Raw genomic sequence first — 13,707 nt, forward strand, 5'->3', positions numbered from 1 at the left:
CAGAACAGAATAAGGGTGGGCACATTTAGGCTGCTTCAGACAAGCCTGATTTGTTTGCAGAGAGATTAGATGGCAAACACCCAGTCTTTGGAGGAGGGAGCCAGTTTGTTTCACAAGAGCTCCAAATCATCACCATCATCGTTGTTGTTGTTACTACTGCTATTATTATTTGCCTGCCCTTCACTATCGGGTTCCCAGGTGAGGTTGCAACATCAAAAACAATTGAAAACCAATCCTCAACCATAAAAATAATGGTGCAGCCTGAATTTGCTAGGATGTGATGGAATCCCACCCCCAAATAGTGGCAATCTGGAAGCACCCTTAGTCTATAATATTCTTAGACACAGAATTTATGCACAGTTAATTAGTAACATTATTCCCTAGTGGGCATTAGAACTAATTCATATATACTGACTCCCCAAATTTCTTCAAATTAATCTCTGTGACATCACAAATCCCATATTTGGTGTTTAATAATATGGACAATATTGCTTTTGCGCGCACACACAGGCTTTCTAGATGCTTTGTACACTTAAATATATGTAGGTAGGTAAAGCTAAGGGTAAAGGACCCCTGGACAGTTAAGTCCAGTCAAAGGCAGCTATGGGGTGCAGTGTTCATCTCACTTTTCAGACGGAGGGAGCTGGCATTTCTCCACAGACAGCTTTCCAGGTCATGTGACCAGCATGACTAAACTGCTTCTGGCACACAGAGGACCGTGATGAGTGCCAGAGCGCAAAGAAACACCATTTATCTTCTCACTGCAGCAGTACCTACTTATCTACTTGCACTGGTATGCTTGCGAATTGCTAGGTTGGCAGAAGCTGATAGAGCAACGGGAGCTCACCATGTTGCACAGAATTGAACTGCCAACCTTACGATCAGCAATCCCAAGAGGCTCGGTCGTTTAGACCACAGCACCATCCGTGTCCCTTAAATATATGTAAAATCCTCTGAGAAACGCCCTTTCCCTTTCCTTTGCATACCTGGATAATTTTCCACATAAAAACCCCACTTTGGGCAAATACAAAGTATTATTTTTCTTTATTATTAAATTTCTATACCTCACTTCTGTTGGGAAAATGCCCTGGCGGTGCCTTCAAGCACCCTCTGAGCGTCCTCCGGTACGCGCAGCTCTGGAAAAGGCATCTCCCTTCTCTTCCAGTGTGCTTGCTAGCAACATATACCAGCTGGTATATGTACACTAGTCTTCTGGCATAACACAGCAAGAAGAGTGAGACATCATAGAGCTAATCTACTATTTATTTACACACTGTACAGACAAAAGCATAATGGCGTCTGTTCTCTCCAGCTCCGAGAGAACAAACAGAAATAAAAAAGCGGAAGTACAGTGTAATAGTACCCGTAGCGGAAGAGATAAGACTGTCTTCCTTTCCCAGACTCATTGCAGACAGGCATGTGATTTACAACAATCTCATCTGTAGCATCGGAAGAGTGAAATTGCTAACACCTTCATCAGGTTTACAATATAAAAACACAAAAATACATACCATAGAACAAAGAAAAACAATAACACTCTCTGGTTTAAAAGGCTAGAGATTGCTCAATTAGCCAACAAAAGCATGAGAGAAGAGGAATGTTTTTGCCTGGCGCCTAAAGAGATGTAATGAAGGTGCCAGGTGAGCCTGCCTGGGGAGAGCATTCCACAAATGAGGAGCCACCACAGAAAAGGCCTGTTCTCATGGTGACACCCTTCGGACCTCTTGTGGATGAGGCACATAAAGAAGGGCCTCTGATGATGATTCATAGGGGAAGATGTGGTCCCTGAGGTATTGCACTCCTGAGCTATATGGTTTTCTAGAGATGATGTTTTCTACAGACAGGCTTTAGGATAAGCTTCCATTTCAGTCTCTCACCATTCCAGCTTCCTTGTTTTTTAGACTGTGAATCCCTTGAACAGTTGGCCAGTCACATGACAAGCACTCTGTCTGGATGAAGGCTCCTGCTGCAGAATTATACACTTTGTAAAAAGCTGAGGGGAGGGGGACAATGCAAAGGATTAATGTACACTTTTTGTTTATTAATTTCAAAAACCATTACTTACATGTGCTTGGACCATGTTTATTTATGAGGTAGATATCACTCCATGGAGCAATGGTGGTTTTAGTTATCTGTTTGTATAAGTCAGTTTTAGTTATCTGTTTGTATAAGTCAGTAGTTCTCAATTAGGGATCCAGGAAATCCTGGAGTTCTGGGGAACACACCCAGGGGGTCTGTGGCATCATCACCTGCCAAGGGACTCACTTATCTTGTTGATTAAATTTTTTTCTCTCCCCCCCCCCAAAAAAAAATCTTTGTCATTTTTTCATGGTAATATAAATTTTATGGTCTGTTTTTTAGTATACCTAAAATCCTTTGCTTATTAGGTTCTACCCCACATTTTATTCAAAAAATTGCTTTGCACAGACAACTCCCATAGAGTTATCAACATTTTCAAAAGTAGGGGATCCCTGGCTTGGCTTTTGAAAAATAGGGGGTCCTCAGTAATTAGCTAATTGGGAACCACTGGTGTAAGTCCTTGTAGTCAGGTGGGCAAGATGGGTGGTTGCCCAGGGAGTGCGGGAAGCGCCAAGCAGAGCTCAATGGCCGTGATTTTTTTTAATCTATTGCCCACATTGAGCCAGGGAGGCAAACAGGAAGTGTCTGTACTGAGCTGAGCTGCCCCAGGCCTTCACAAAGTAAGAATCTTGTGTGTACCAATAACCACCCAAGGTGAATGAAAGCCACCTAAGATTTCTGGAGAATTATTTCCCATGGCAGTTGCCACAGGCAAAGGTGTAGGAGTAATGTGAAGCCAGGCCTTAAGGGAAGAATCATTACTGAGTGAGTAGTGGAGAAGGCCAGCAGCAGGCCACAACCAGAAGAAGAGGAAAGACAAAGAAGTTCTGCCAGAAGGGGGTTGGAATCTGGAGGAGGTGCTCAGGAGAGATATACGGTCCCTATTCCCTTATCTCCATGTAAGAAAAAAAATGAAGCACATCATATATTGGCTTCAAGGCCCCCAGCTTGATATACACACACATGCATGGCTCCTTGTAGAGGGCAGCAGCAGGGTCCCCAACATCACAGCAGTGCCAGGCCCCATAAACCCTCTAGTTGGCTTTGCAAAGCTGACCACAGGGCCCCTCCTAGGCTTTTATTTATCCTGGGGCCAGCCCTGTTTGTAGTAGTATGGATCAACATAGTACTATTTTTACTATAAGCAGCCTATATGAGCTTTACCCCTTAATTACAAAACAGACTATATTGAGACAGCTTTGTTGATGCCACCCTTACCTTAAGATGCCTTTTAACTTGAGTTACCTTCACTCTCTATTACCTTTACTCTAAGTTTGACATCTGGCATCCCCAATGGGTTTTTGTGGCTATAAAGGTAAAGGTAAAGGGACCCCTGACCATTAGGTGCAGTCATGACCGACTCTGGGGTTGCGGCGCTCATCTCACTTTATTGGCCGAGTACAGCTTCCGGGTCATGTGGCCAGCATGACTAAGCCACTTCTGGCAAACCAGAGCAGCACACGGAAACGCCATTTACCTTCCCGCCAGAGTGGTACCTATTTATCTACTTGTACTTTGATGTGCTTTCGAACTGCTAGGTTGGCAGGAGCAGGGACAGAGCAACGGGAGCTCACCCCATTATGGGGATTCGAACCGCCAACCTTCTGATCGGCAAGTCCTAGGCTCTGTGGTTTAACTCAGAGCGCCACCCGCGCCCCTTTTTGTGGCTATATGGGAACTTGTGCTAAATGGGGAACTTCAGCTTTGTGTCCCATTTTCTGTACAATGGTGTGGGCTGGAGAAAAAAGGGCTAGTCCCAGGTTCAAATTATATGTCTAGATAAAATGGATATAAGGACCAAGGGGAGAACTTCATTGCTTTTAATTGGGGAGAGATACCAAAGATACAGAGATCTTTTGCCCATGAGGCTATTTACCCCCCAGTCATGACCACCTACCCCATACTTGACATAATATGTGACATCAGGTGTGGGGCATGTGGAGAAATGGCTGGATCGACAATGATGTTGGCCTATAGGGTCGGAGACAGATAACTAGCTGGCTTGCCAGGCCAAAAAGGTTCACCATGATATGCATGTTTCATGATGGTAAAAGTGGTGGTTTTAAATTAAGTTCCAGAAATAACTTGTCAGTCTTCAACAGGGGAAATATGTTAGATGTGCACCTGCCCTGTCTCCTGTTATCTAAGTATGTTGGTGTTCCTTTGTGGACAGGGATAGCTTAACTACTGTTATCTATGCGCTGGTAACTTCAAGGTTAGATTACTGCAATGCGTTATACATAGGGCTGCCTCTGAAGATGGTTCGGAGACTTCAGCTAGTGCAGAATTCAGCGGTCAGATAGCTCACTGGAGGAAGACGGTTTGAGCATATTGCACCAATCCTGGTCCGACTGTACTGGCTACCAATTAGTTTCTGGACCCAATTAAAAGTGCTGGTTTTGACCTATAAAGCCTTTAACAGCTCAGGACCGCGATACCACAAGGACCGCCTCTTTCCATATGAATCTACCCGGACCCTAAGATCACCTTCTTAGGCCCTTCTTCATGTGCCTCCTCCTCGAGAGGTCTGGAGGGTAGCAACACGAGAACAGACCTTCTCTGCAGTGGCTCCCCGTCTGTGGAATGCTGTCCCCAAGGAAGTTCACCTGGTACCTTCATTATACACCTTTAGGCACCAGGCAAAACATTCCTTTTTAATCAGGTCTTTGGTTGATTTGATTGACATCCTATGCCCTCTTAAAATGTGGGGGGTTTTGGCGGCGGCAGGAGTTATTGGGTTGTTGTTTTTATTTTGATTATATATTTCGTGGTTGTATATTTTGATTTTGTTCTGTGAACTGCTCTGCGACCTCCGGGTATAGGACATTATATAAATTCAATAAATAATAATAATAATAAATTTGTCCTCATCCCTACCCAACCCAGGGAGCAAAAGCATTAATGGGCTGAGTCACCTGCTTGTTCTAAATATATTTCCAAACATACCACTGAAGAAGACACTTTGTCAAGTGAGTCCTATCTTTCACCTTGTTGTGCTCAAGTTGGTACCAGTTTCTTCGCTGCACAAACTTGTTTCAGAGCGGAAACCTACATCGTTTAGCAAGTTTATACTGGTTACACAGAAGCAGTATTTTAAAAGACTGCCCTGAAAACAATCATTTCCTTGATGACAGATAACTCTGGTGAACTTTGACTAGCTTTTGTAAAGTTAAATCTATTGCACTGGTCTTCAACTGGTAGATCAGGAACCGCAAGTAGGTCCTGGCCTGATCCAAGGTGGGCCACCGCAGGAGCACTACCATCATGCAAATCTATTGTAAAAGATTAAGAAATGGGTCATCAAAAGCATGGTTGAGTTAAAAGAGGGTCCTGGGTCTGAAAAAAGGCTGAAGACACCTGATCAATTGGATCAGGTATGTGTGAAAACCCTGTGTGAGAACCCTGTTATATTAAAAAAAACGTATTTGTTATTGTACATTTTATGGAGTGATCTGTGACATGTGGCTTCTGTTGGCCAATAGTTCTGATGTGCCAGACATTCTTGAGCCTAACCTTAGGAAACTGAAATAAATAAATAAATTTAAAAAAATGTCCAGTAGCACCTTAGAGATCAACTAAGTTTATTCTGGGTATAAGCTTTTGTGTGCATGCGCACTTCGAAGTATCTGAAGAAGTGTGCATGCACACAAAAGCTTATACCAAGAACAAACGTAGTTGGTCTCTAAGGTGCTACTGGACAATTTTTTTAATTTGTTTATTTGTTTCGACTGCATCAAACCAACACGGCTACCTACCTGAACTTAGGAAACTGAGACCATCTTGCTTTGTGCAAATGATGTAAGTAGGCATGTCAGAGGTCAGCAACTGGGGGCGGGTTGAAAGTTGTCTCTGTTTGAGTGTTTGCCAGCTTGCCCCTCCTCAGAGATGGATTTAGGGGAACACGACCAGTTCAGTTGCACTGGGCGTGGAGCCTTGGCATCGCACCTACACACTTGCACATCCCTCTATGGATGAAGTCATGGAAAATTCAGAGCCCCACGTACAATCCTGGTTCTACAAAGAACCACTTCTAAAACCTTAGTTTGCCCTATGTGATTTATTTATTTGCCATCAGTGTGTGTGGAGCTACCCCATGAAACTTACAACTAATATTTTGACATGGGGAAAACAAGGGAGGAAAAGGGAGGTAGTATGTTGCTATTTCATGCTTTAAGCTTGGCTACAGGTCAAGTTACAGTATGACATGGGTGGAGAGCCTGAGGGGGGGGGGGCATATTATTGGGCTACAGCTCCTTTCGCCGTGGACTATTGGCCATGTTGACTGAGGCTGGTGGGAATTGAAGTCCCAGCAGTATCTGAAGGACCACAAGTTCCCTGTTCCTGCAGCTGGGTCGTCTAAAGGGCCGTGAACCCAGACTCTTGCACATTTGCACTAAACCAAGGTTTGGCTTAGCACTGATTGCAGATTGAGTCCGTGTGTGCTGGCTAGTGGATCAGCTTATCAATATCCCTTACCTAGTCCCTTGGTGAAAAGATACAATAAGGTGCATGGGAAGTGACGCCTGAGCACCAGCAATTCCCTTTTGTTTAGCCAACAAGCTCAGGAGAGCATGGCAGTCCTATCATCCACCACTGTTTAAACTTTTGAAATCATAAATGATAGGTATAGTTCAGGTTCCCATAAAAAAATATTCTATTTAAGTGGTGTTTGTTTTCAAAATATACCTCTGGAGTGGCTGGGCAGGAGTTGCAATAAAAGGGCGAATGAAGGGGATCCAATTCTACTTGTCTTCTTGTGCTGGAATTGGGGATCAGTTCGAGAGGAGGAGGAAGCAAACACTGCAGGTTTGGAGATTGTATAGGTTTGATTACTTTATTTTCCCCACCAGGACAAGATAGCTTGTGGGTTTGAAGGCTAGAAGTGATTTGCATTTGAGAAGAAAGGCATAACCAATTACTTACCAGAGGCACTGCCTGATTTCTGGTACCTGTCCTTGGTAAAACATTGTCCTCATTTTGTCCCTATTTTTGTCTTTGGGGAAGGTGCTTTGGGTGTGTGTAGGTGTTTTACCTGCTGTTTTGAGAGAGGGGTTCTGGGCATTGCCAGCTTCTCTTCTGTGAAATGCGTCTTTTGTTGAGCCAAAGAGATTCTTACATTTCCAGATGTGTCCCCTGACTCAACAGGGTTGGGAATCTGTGAATTATACCAATAATACTTACCATGTGTATAGTACTTTCCAATCCACCCACTCTTTAAAAGTCTCTCCTCCCCCAGTATATACTGTATACACTGCCGTCCACTATAATGGTGGCTCCAAGTGAGTGACAAAAGAGACATTTTTTTATTGCAGCAGACAGTAGAAGTTTAAACATTTTATTTTTAGAAAGTGTGTCTTAGTGATTCTGTTTTATTAGAAAGACCTTAAGATCAGGGATGAGTAGTATTATATGTTTTGATGAAGTAAGCATCCAAAGTGATATTTCTTGAACTTAAAAAAAAAAAGGTTTGCAAGTTTTCTATATAGCTATGCAAGAAAAACTGTGTACAAGTGCCAACTTCTTTAACCATAAATTATGATTTTTGCATATTTATTATTTATTATTTACAAGTAATCCAAGATCTAACAATTACAAAAAGGTCCACTAAGACTATGAATATTTACAGAAGACAGATTATTAGTAACTATTTACTTATCATTGTTTGCAAATCTCATCATTCCAAGAGACAAAAAATAATAATAATCTGATAAAAATGGGCCAAATGGTTTTACTGAAACTTTTCAACATACAATGTAATAAAAACTAATCATAAAAATAAAAATAAAAAAGAAGAAAGAAAAGAAAAGAAAAGGAGAAAAAGGGAATAAAATAAAATATAAAGCCATCTCCCAGAGCTAGATATTAACGCTTGTCTCATGTAGAAAAGGGTGGACCCTCCCAGCTCTCACTGGGAGCTCTTCCCTTCCCTGCCTCTCCCACAGGGTCTTTCACCTGCCAACCATCACCTTCCTGTGGGTACCTTTATTAACCCAGAATAGAGGACATCAAAAAACAAAATGTAAGCAAAAGCATAGCAAAGGAAAAAGAGAAAAGACAGAAAGAGAAAGATCATAAAAAAGAAAAAGAGAGAAGCGAGAAATAAATAAATAGGATTTCTGATTCTCTATCAACAATGTAAAGATTATTCAATATAATTATTCAATATAAAGATTATTCAAAATATTCAGTGTGTTCACTCCAGGATGGTATCCAGCAGTATTCCAAGGTAATATCCAGCTGTTCCTCATTCTGCTAGGCAACATTTTCCCAGTCTTCAACCCCAGACATCCCAAATTAATTCATTACCCTTTCCACACAAAAATTCCAAAAGGGGCTTTCCAGTTGTTATTATCACTAAATGCCAAGAATAGTCTTCCTTCAGTCTGGCATGTCAGTTCACATTCCAGGTGTTTCTGACTGATAAAGCAAAAGGAGAGTTTTAGATTATTTAAAAGCCTGTTTCATATTATCCTCCAACCACTTGTGTAGCACAAGATGAGCTGGTGTCGTACGTAGTCATTGTGAATATATCTGGCCAGTATTTTTGTATAATGGCGTAATGTTGGCAGTTGCAGAGGTCCTTCGCTTATAATTAATGTCTCAACCAATTAATGGCTTTTATGATTGGACTACTATGCACCAAAGGTTTATCAGTGCTGGTTCATTTTATGGTCGTGCCTGAGCTGTGATTGTAATCTTGCTCAGTATGAAACAGTGCATCATTAGCTGGATAAGAATTCATTTGCAATCATGCATGAGTGGAGTACCTTCAGTTAATAGTGCACATGCTGCCCTCTTTCAGCTGCCTTGGAGCCATGGAGAATGGCACTGCTACCCAGATGCCTAAGCAGAGCATTGATATGCCAAGCATGCCACCACCAGAGTCATCTTCTCATTATGTGCCTGTCAAGCTTGAAGAGCATGAACCTCCGGGTCTCAGTGTCAAGAAGCTCATCAAGAAAGCCAGGGAGAATTCTGGGTGCAACCGACAAAGTGTCCTTGGTGTCTTCATTAAGCTGTTTCCTGTTGTAGAGTGGCTTCCCCGCTACAGTATCAAGGAACAACTGCTTGGGGACATCATCTCTGGCATGCTGGTTGGAATAGTTGGCATCCCTCAGTCCATCTCCTACTCCCTCCTTGCAAGTCAGGATCCCATTTACGGACTCTACACAAACTTCTTCTCTGTCATTATCTACTTTGCCATGGCTACCTCACGCCACAATTGCATTGGGACTTTCGGAGTTCTTTGCCTGATGATCGGGGAATCAGTAAACCGACAACTTACGTTAGCAGGATACCAGTTAGAGACTGACATACCAGTGAATGCCACGTTGAATGGGACAGTTGTCTGTGACAAAAGTTGCTATGCTATCACTGTGGCAACTGCTTTAACCTTTTTGGTTGGGCTTTACCAGGTAAGATAACTTCCTGATCCTTACAACACAAGTGCTCTCTTAATGTTTAGGGTGCTTAAACTCTATATTCAAACTAACACAGTTATTGCTGCAGCTGCAAAAGGAGCAAGCGAAAAAGAGAAGCTGTGCTACTGTCATGGCTAATGGTGAGCCTGACCCCTGAGAAACTGTTGGAGAATTCCTTCATCTCTTGAAGAAGTTTGGTGAAATGATCCTATCACTCCCCCCTCCCTCCAATTTCTGTGGCTAAGAGAGGCCACTTGCATGCAACTCTAGTTTGAATTAGATATGAAGTTACAAAGAGAATGGCTTCCTTGAGAGCCAGTGTGATGTAGTGGTTAAGAGCGGTAGACTCGTAATCTGGGGAACCAGGTTCACGTCTCCGCTCCTCCACATGCAGCTGCTGGATGACCTTGGGCTAGTCACTTCTTTGAAGTCTCTCAGCTCCACTCACCTCACAGAGTGTTTGTTGTGGGGGAGGAAGAGAAAGGAGAATGTTAGCACCAGGTGATAACTTTCCTGTAAGATAGATCAAACACCACTGGCAGAGTGGGCACATCAGCTCGCATTGCTCTAAGCTCAAGTGCTTTACAATGGGGCCAGTTCACACATTAAGGTGGGGCAGGTGTTAAGCATGCAAGTGATTTACATGTATACGTGTGAACCAGAATACAAGAACAGGAGATTTTCTCACAACAAGCAGAGAGTAGCAGAGAACAAATGCAAGTGCTGATATTTGCTTCTTGCACCTTCACCCAGTCAGATTAATCAGTGCAACTTGCTTTCCCTTTCAGATACTTCTAGGGGTCTTCCAACTGGGCTTCATATCTGTATATCTTTCGGAACCTCTCCTGAGTGGCTTTGTGACTGGATCCTCCCTTACCATCCTCACTTCCCAAATGAGTCTTCTGCTGGGACTGAAAATCCCTCGCCACGATGGAGTGGGCTCTCTTATCTTCACATGGGTTGACATATTCAGATACATTGGCAACACCAACATCTGTGACCTAGTCACCAGCCTGATTGCTTTGGTCCTCATTGTGCCAGTGAAGGAGATCAACAACTACTTTAGAGACAAAATGAAGGCTCCTTTCCCCATGGAGCTTCTGGTGGTCATTGCGGCAACCCTGCTTTCGTATTTCTTCAACTTCAACAAGAGATACAAATCTAAAATATGTGGCTCCATTCCCACTGGTTTCAAGCAACCTGCTGTCCCGGATCTGAGCCTTCTTTCAAACCTGGCAATTGATGCTCTGCCCATTGCCATCATCGGCTTTGCCATGACTATCTCGCTGGCAGAAATATTTGGCAAGAAGCATGGCTACCCAGTTCGGGCCAACCAAGAAATGATTGCCATTGGCATGGCGAACCTCGTACCATCTTTCTTCTGCTGCTTTGTCTCTAGCGCAGCCTTGACAAAGACCCTGCTGAAGGAATCCACCGGGTGCTGTACCCAGATCTCAAGCCTGGTATCTGCGTTTGTGCTGCTCCTGGTGTTGTTGTGGATTGCCCCTCTCTTCTACTCACTGCAAACCTGCATCCTGGGGGTGATCACCATCGTTAACCTCAGGGGGGCCTTGCGGAAATTTGCCGACACCCCGAAGATGTGGCGGATCAGCAAGATAGACACCGTGATCTGGTGGGTCACCATGCTGTCCTCATTACTCATCACTACAGAGCTGGGCCTCCTCATAGGCGTCTGCTTCTCTCTCCTCTGCATCATCTTCCGCACCCAGAGGCCCCGAGCCACACTCCTCGGCAAGGTGAACGACTCTGAAATCTACGAGGACCAGTTCACTTACAAAGAGATCAGCAGCATTGCAAATATCAAGATCTTCCGTTTCGACACCTCCCTTTACTACGCAAACAAGGACTATTTCAAAAGTTCACTTTTCCAGAAAACAGGAGTGAATCCTTCGCTGGTTGCTGCCCTGCGGCGAAAGGCTGAAGCAAAAGCAAACCTGGGCAAGAATGAAAGCTGCTTTTCTACGAAGTTTAACTGCCTGAAGGGCACCAAGAGAGACGCTGCCAAGGTTTCGGTTTCAGATGCTCCTGGCCCAGCCATAGACACGCACACTTTAATCCTTGACTGTGGCGCCATGCAGTTTGTAGACAGCGTGGGCCTCAGTGTGCTGAAGGAGACTCGCCAGGACTACAAGAAGATTGGCATCCAGGTCCTGCTGGCCAACTGCAACCCATCTGTGCGGCATCTACTCCAGGCAGGTGGTTGGCTTACTGGGATGGAGGATACGGAGCTGCTGTCCTTCCACAGTATACATGCTGCTGTGCAGTTTGCAGAGAAACAGCACCAAACTCAGCAGATGGGCAGCAAAGTGACAGGGGATGCTTTCCTTAGTCCTGAAGAAGACAATGATACCTCAATAACACCCAGTCTGGAGGGGCAACTGTAGGCCTGGATGGAGCAGAATGTGCAAAGACTGGGAAATGGTTTCATACTTATTTTTATTGGTGCACATGCCCAATAGCTGTGAATGACCTAAAAAGGACATTGACATTCAGTTTCTTGCAGCAGGCCAAGAGGCTTTCAAGAGGACTGTTAAAACTCGGGATGGTAGCAACATTATAATGCTGTAGTTTTCTCAAAGGTTTCAGTCCCTCTTTATTTACTATTACTCATTTCAACAATTTATATACCACTTAACTTTGCATGGCGATGGCATAAGGGTCTCCACTAGCATAATCAGGGACAACAATTTTACTCCCTTTGGATACTATGTGGATCTGGTGGATCTAAAGAGTGAAAGAAGGAAACATGTTTGAAATGATTTTCTGTTTCAGATGTAGAGTTTTTGTTTTAGGTTATTTCCCTTTTCATCCCTCCCATTTTTGTTAGGTCTCAGTGTCTGGGCTTGCCTCACACAGGCTTGGCAAATAAACAGTTTGGCTTTGCAAATAAACAGAGTTCGAGATGGAAGGCCTACTACCCAACAGTGGATGCATTGCAGGAAGCAGGGTCAGTTTATATGCCTTTCTTTAGTGGAATCGGCTACCCTACAGATTGTCAAGTCTGCCATGCAGATCATGCAGGCTATCCTGGGAACTGGTAGCAGTTGTGCATGGATGCCCAGTGGCTTGTTGCCTAACAAAAGCATCAGTGCAGGAAAAGAGCATCAGAGATTGGCTGGGGGTAGATACTAAAAGAAAAAGGAGCAAGGTATGGAGACATGCAAGAGAGCACTAATGGAGTGACATTGGTGTGTGTGGGAGGGCAAAGGGTGATGATTTTCCAGGGAGAGTGATCAGTCTTAAATTAAGAGTACATGGCGAATCTTGGCATTACAAAGCCACACCAGAAGGCTTTAGCAATCTGATGTGTCTATCTGAATACTAGAGGAATTCCTTTACTTTCTAAAAAAGACATTCCAATTTATCTTTTGACATCTATTTCCCTGGCAGTACTTCACTTCCTTTTCTCATGCACTAATGAAATAAAAAACAAGACCAAAAAAAACATTGTCTGTATATTTCATGTTATTTATTTATTGCATTTATATGTTACCCTTCTGTTTAAAGAATTGCATTGGCCACCAATTACCTACCAGGGTAAGTTCAAGGTGCAAGTTTTCATGTGTAAAACCCTCTACAGTTTGGGATCAGCATAATGGAAAGATTGCCTCAGGCTTCATATAGCTAGTTGATCACTGTGCTCTGCATGTGAGGGCCTCCTACAGATACCATGTTATCAGGAGATCCATTCCACACAATATAGAAACCGGGTGTTTAGTGTTGTGGCACCTACGCATCGGAATTCCCTCCCCTTAAATATTGGACAGGTGCCACCTCTGTTGTCTTTTTGGTGCCTACAGAATACTTTCCTCTTCCAACAGGCCTTCGAAGCTGAGATCTTTCCCAGTCTGCACCTATACAGTGGTACCTCAGGTTACATACACTTCAGGTTACATACGCTTCAGGTTACACACTCCGCTAACCCAGAAATAGTGCTTCAGATTAAGAACTTTGCTTCAGGATAAGAACAGAAATTGTGCTCCGGCGTTGCAGCAGCAGCAGGAGGCCCATTAGCTAAAGTGGTGCTTCAGGTTAAGAACAGTTTCAGGTTAAGAACAGACCTCCAGAACGAATTAAGTACTTAACCCGAGGTACCACTGTATTGGAATTGTTTTAAAGATCTTTTAAACACCTTTTTAAAATTGTTATATCACTTGTTCTTTACACCCCTGGGCTTCTTTTGCAA

The 13,707-nt window shown here is 43.5% G+C and overlaps 1 protein-coding gene across 2 annotated transcripts in view; it reads left to right on the forward strand.

Annotated features, from left to right (window-relative positions):
• LOC310754759 (sulfate transporter-like) overlaps positions 1–13,375 on the forward strand; it is a 21,482-nt gene extending 8,107 nt beyond the window's left edge. The window contains exons 2-3 of one of the 2 annotated variants that reach the window (XM_083597000.1): positions 8,882–9,494; positions 10,289–13,375. In XM_083597000.1, coding sequence (XP_083453126.1) covers positions 8,895–9,494; positions 10,289–11,905 — 2,217 coding nt within the window. In that variant the 5' untranslated portion in view covers positions 8,882–8,894 and the 3' untranslated portion in view covers positions 11,906–13,375. Of the gene's footprint in view, positions 1–8,319; positions 9,495–10,288 lie in introns of those variants that run through there. The other variant, XM_083596999.1, reaches the window with a different exon arrangement.
• The last annotated feature ends 332 nt before the right edge of the window (positions 13,376–13,707 follow it).

Source organism: Podarcis filfolensis, assembly GCF_964270895.1.
Source record: "Podarcis filfolensis genome assembly, chromosome: 2".
Classification (NCBI taxonomy): domain Eukaryota; kingdom Metazoa; phylum Chordata; class Lepidosauria; order Squamata; family Lacertidae; genus Podarcis; species Podarcis filfolensis.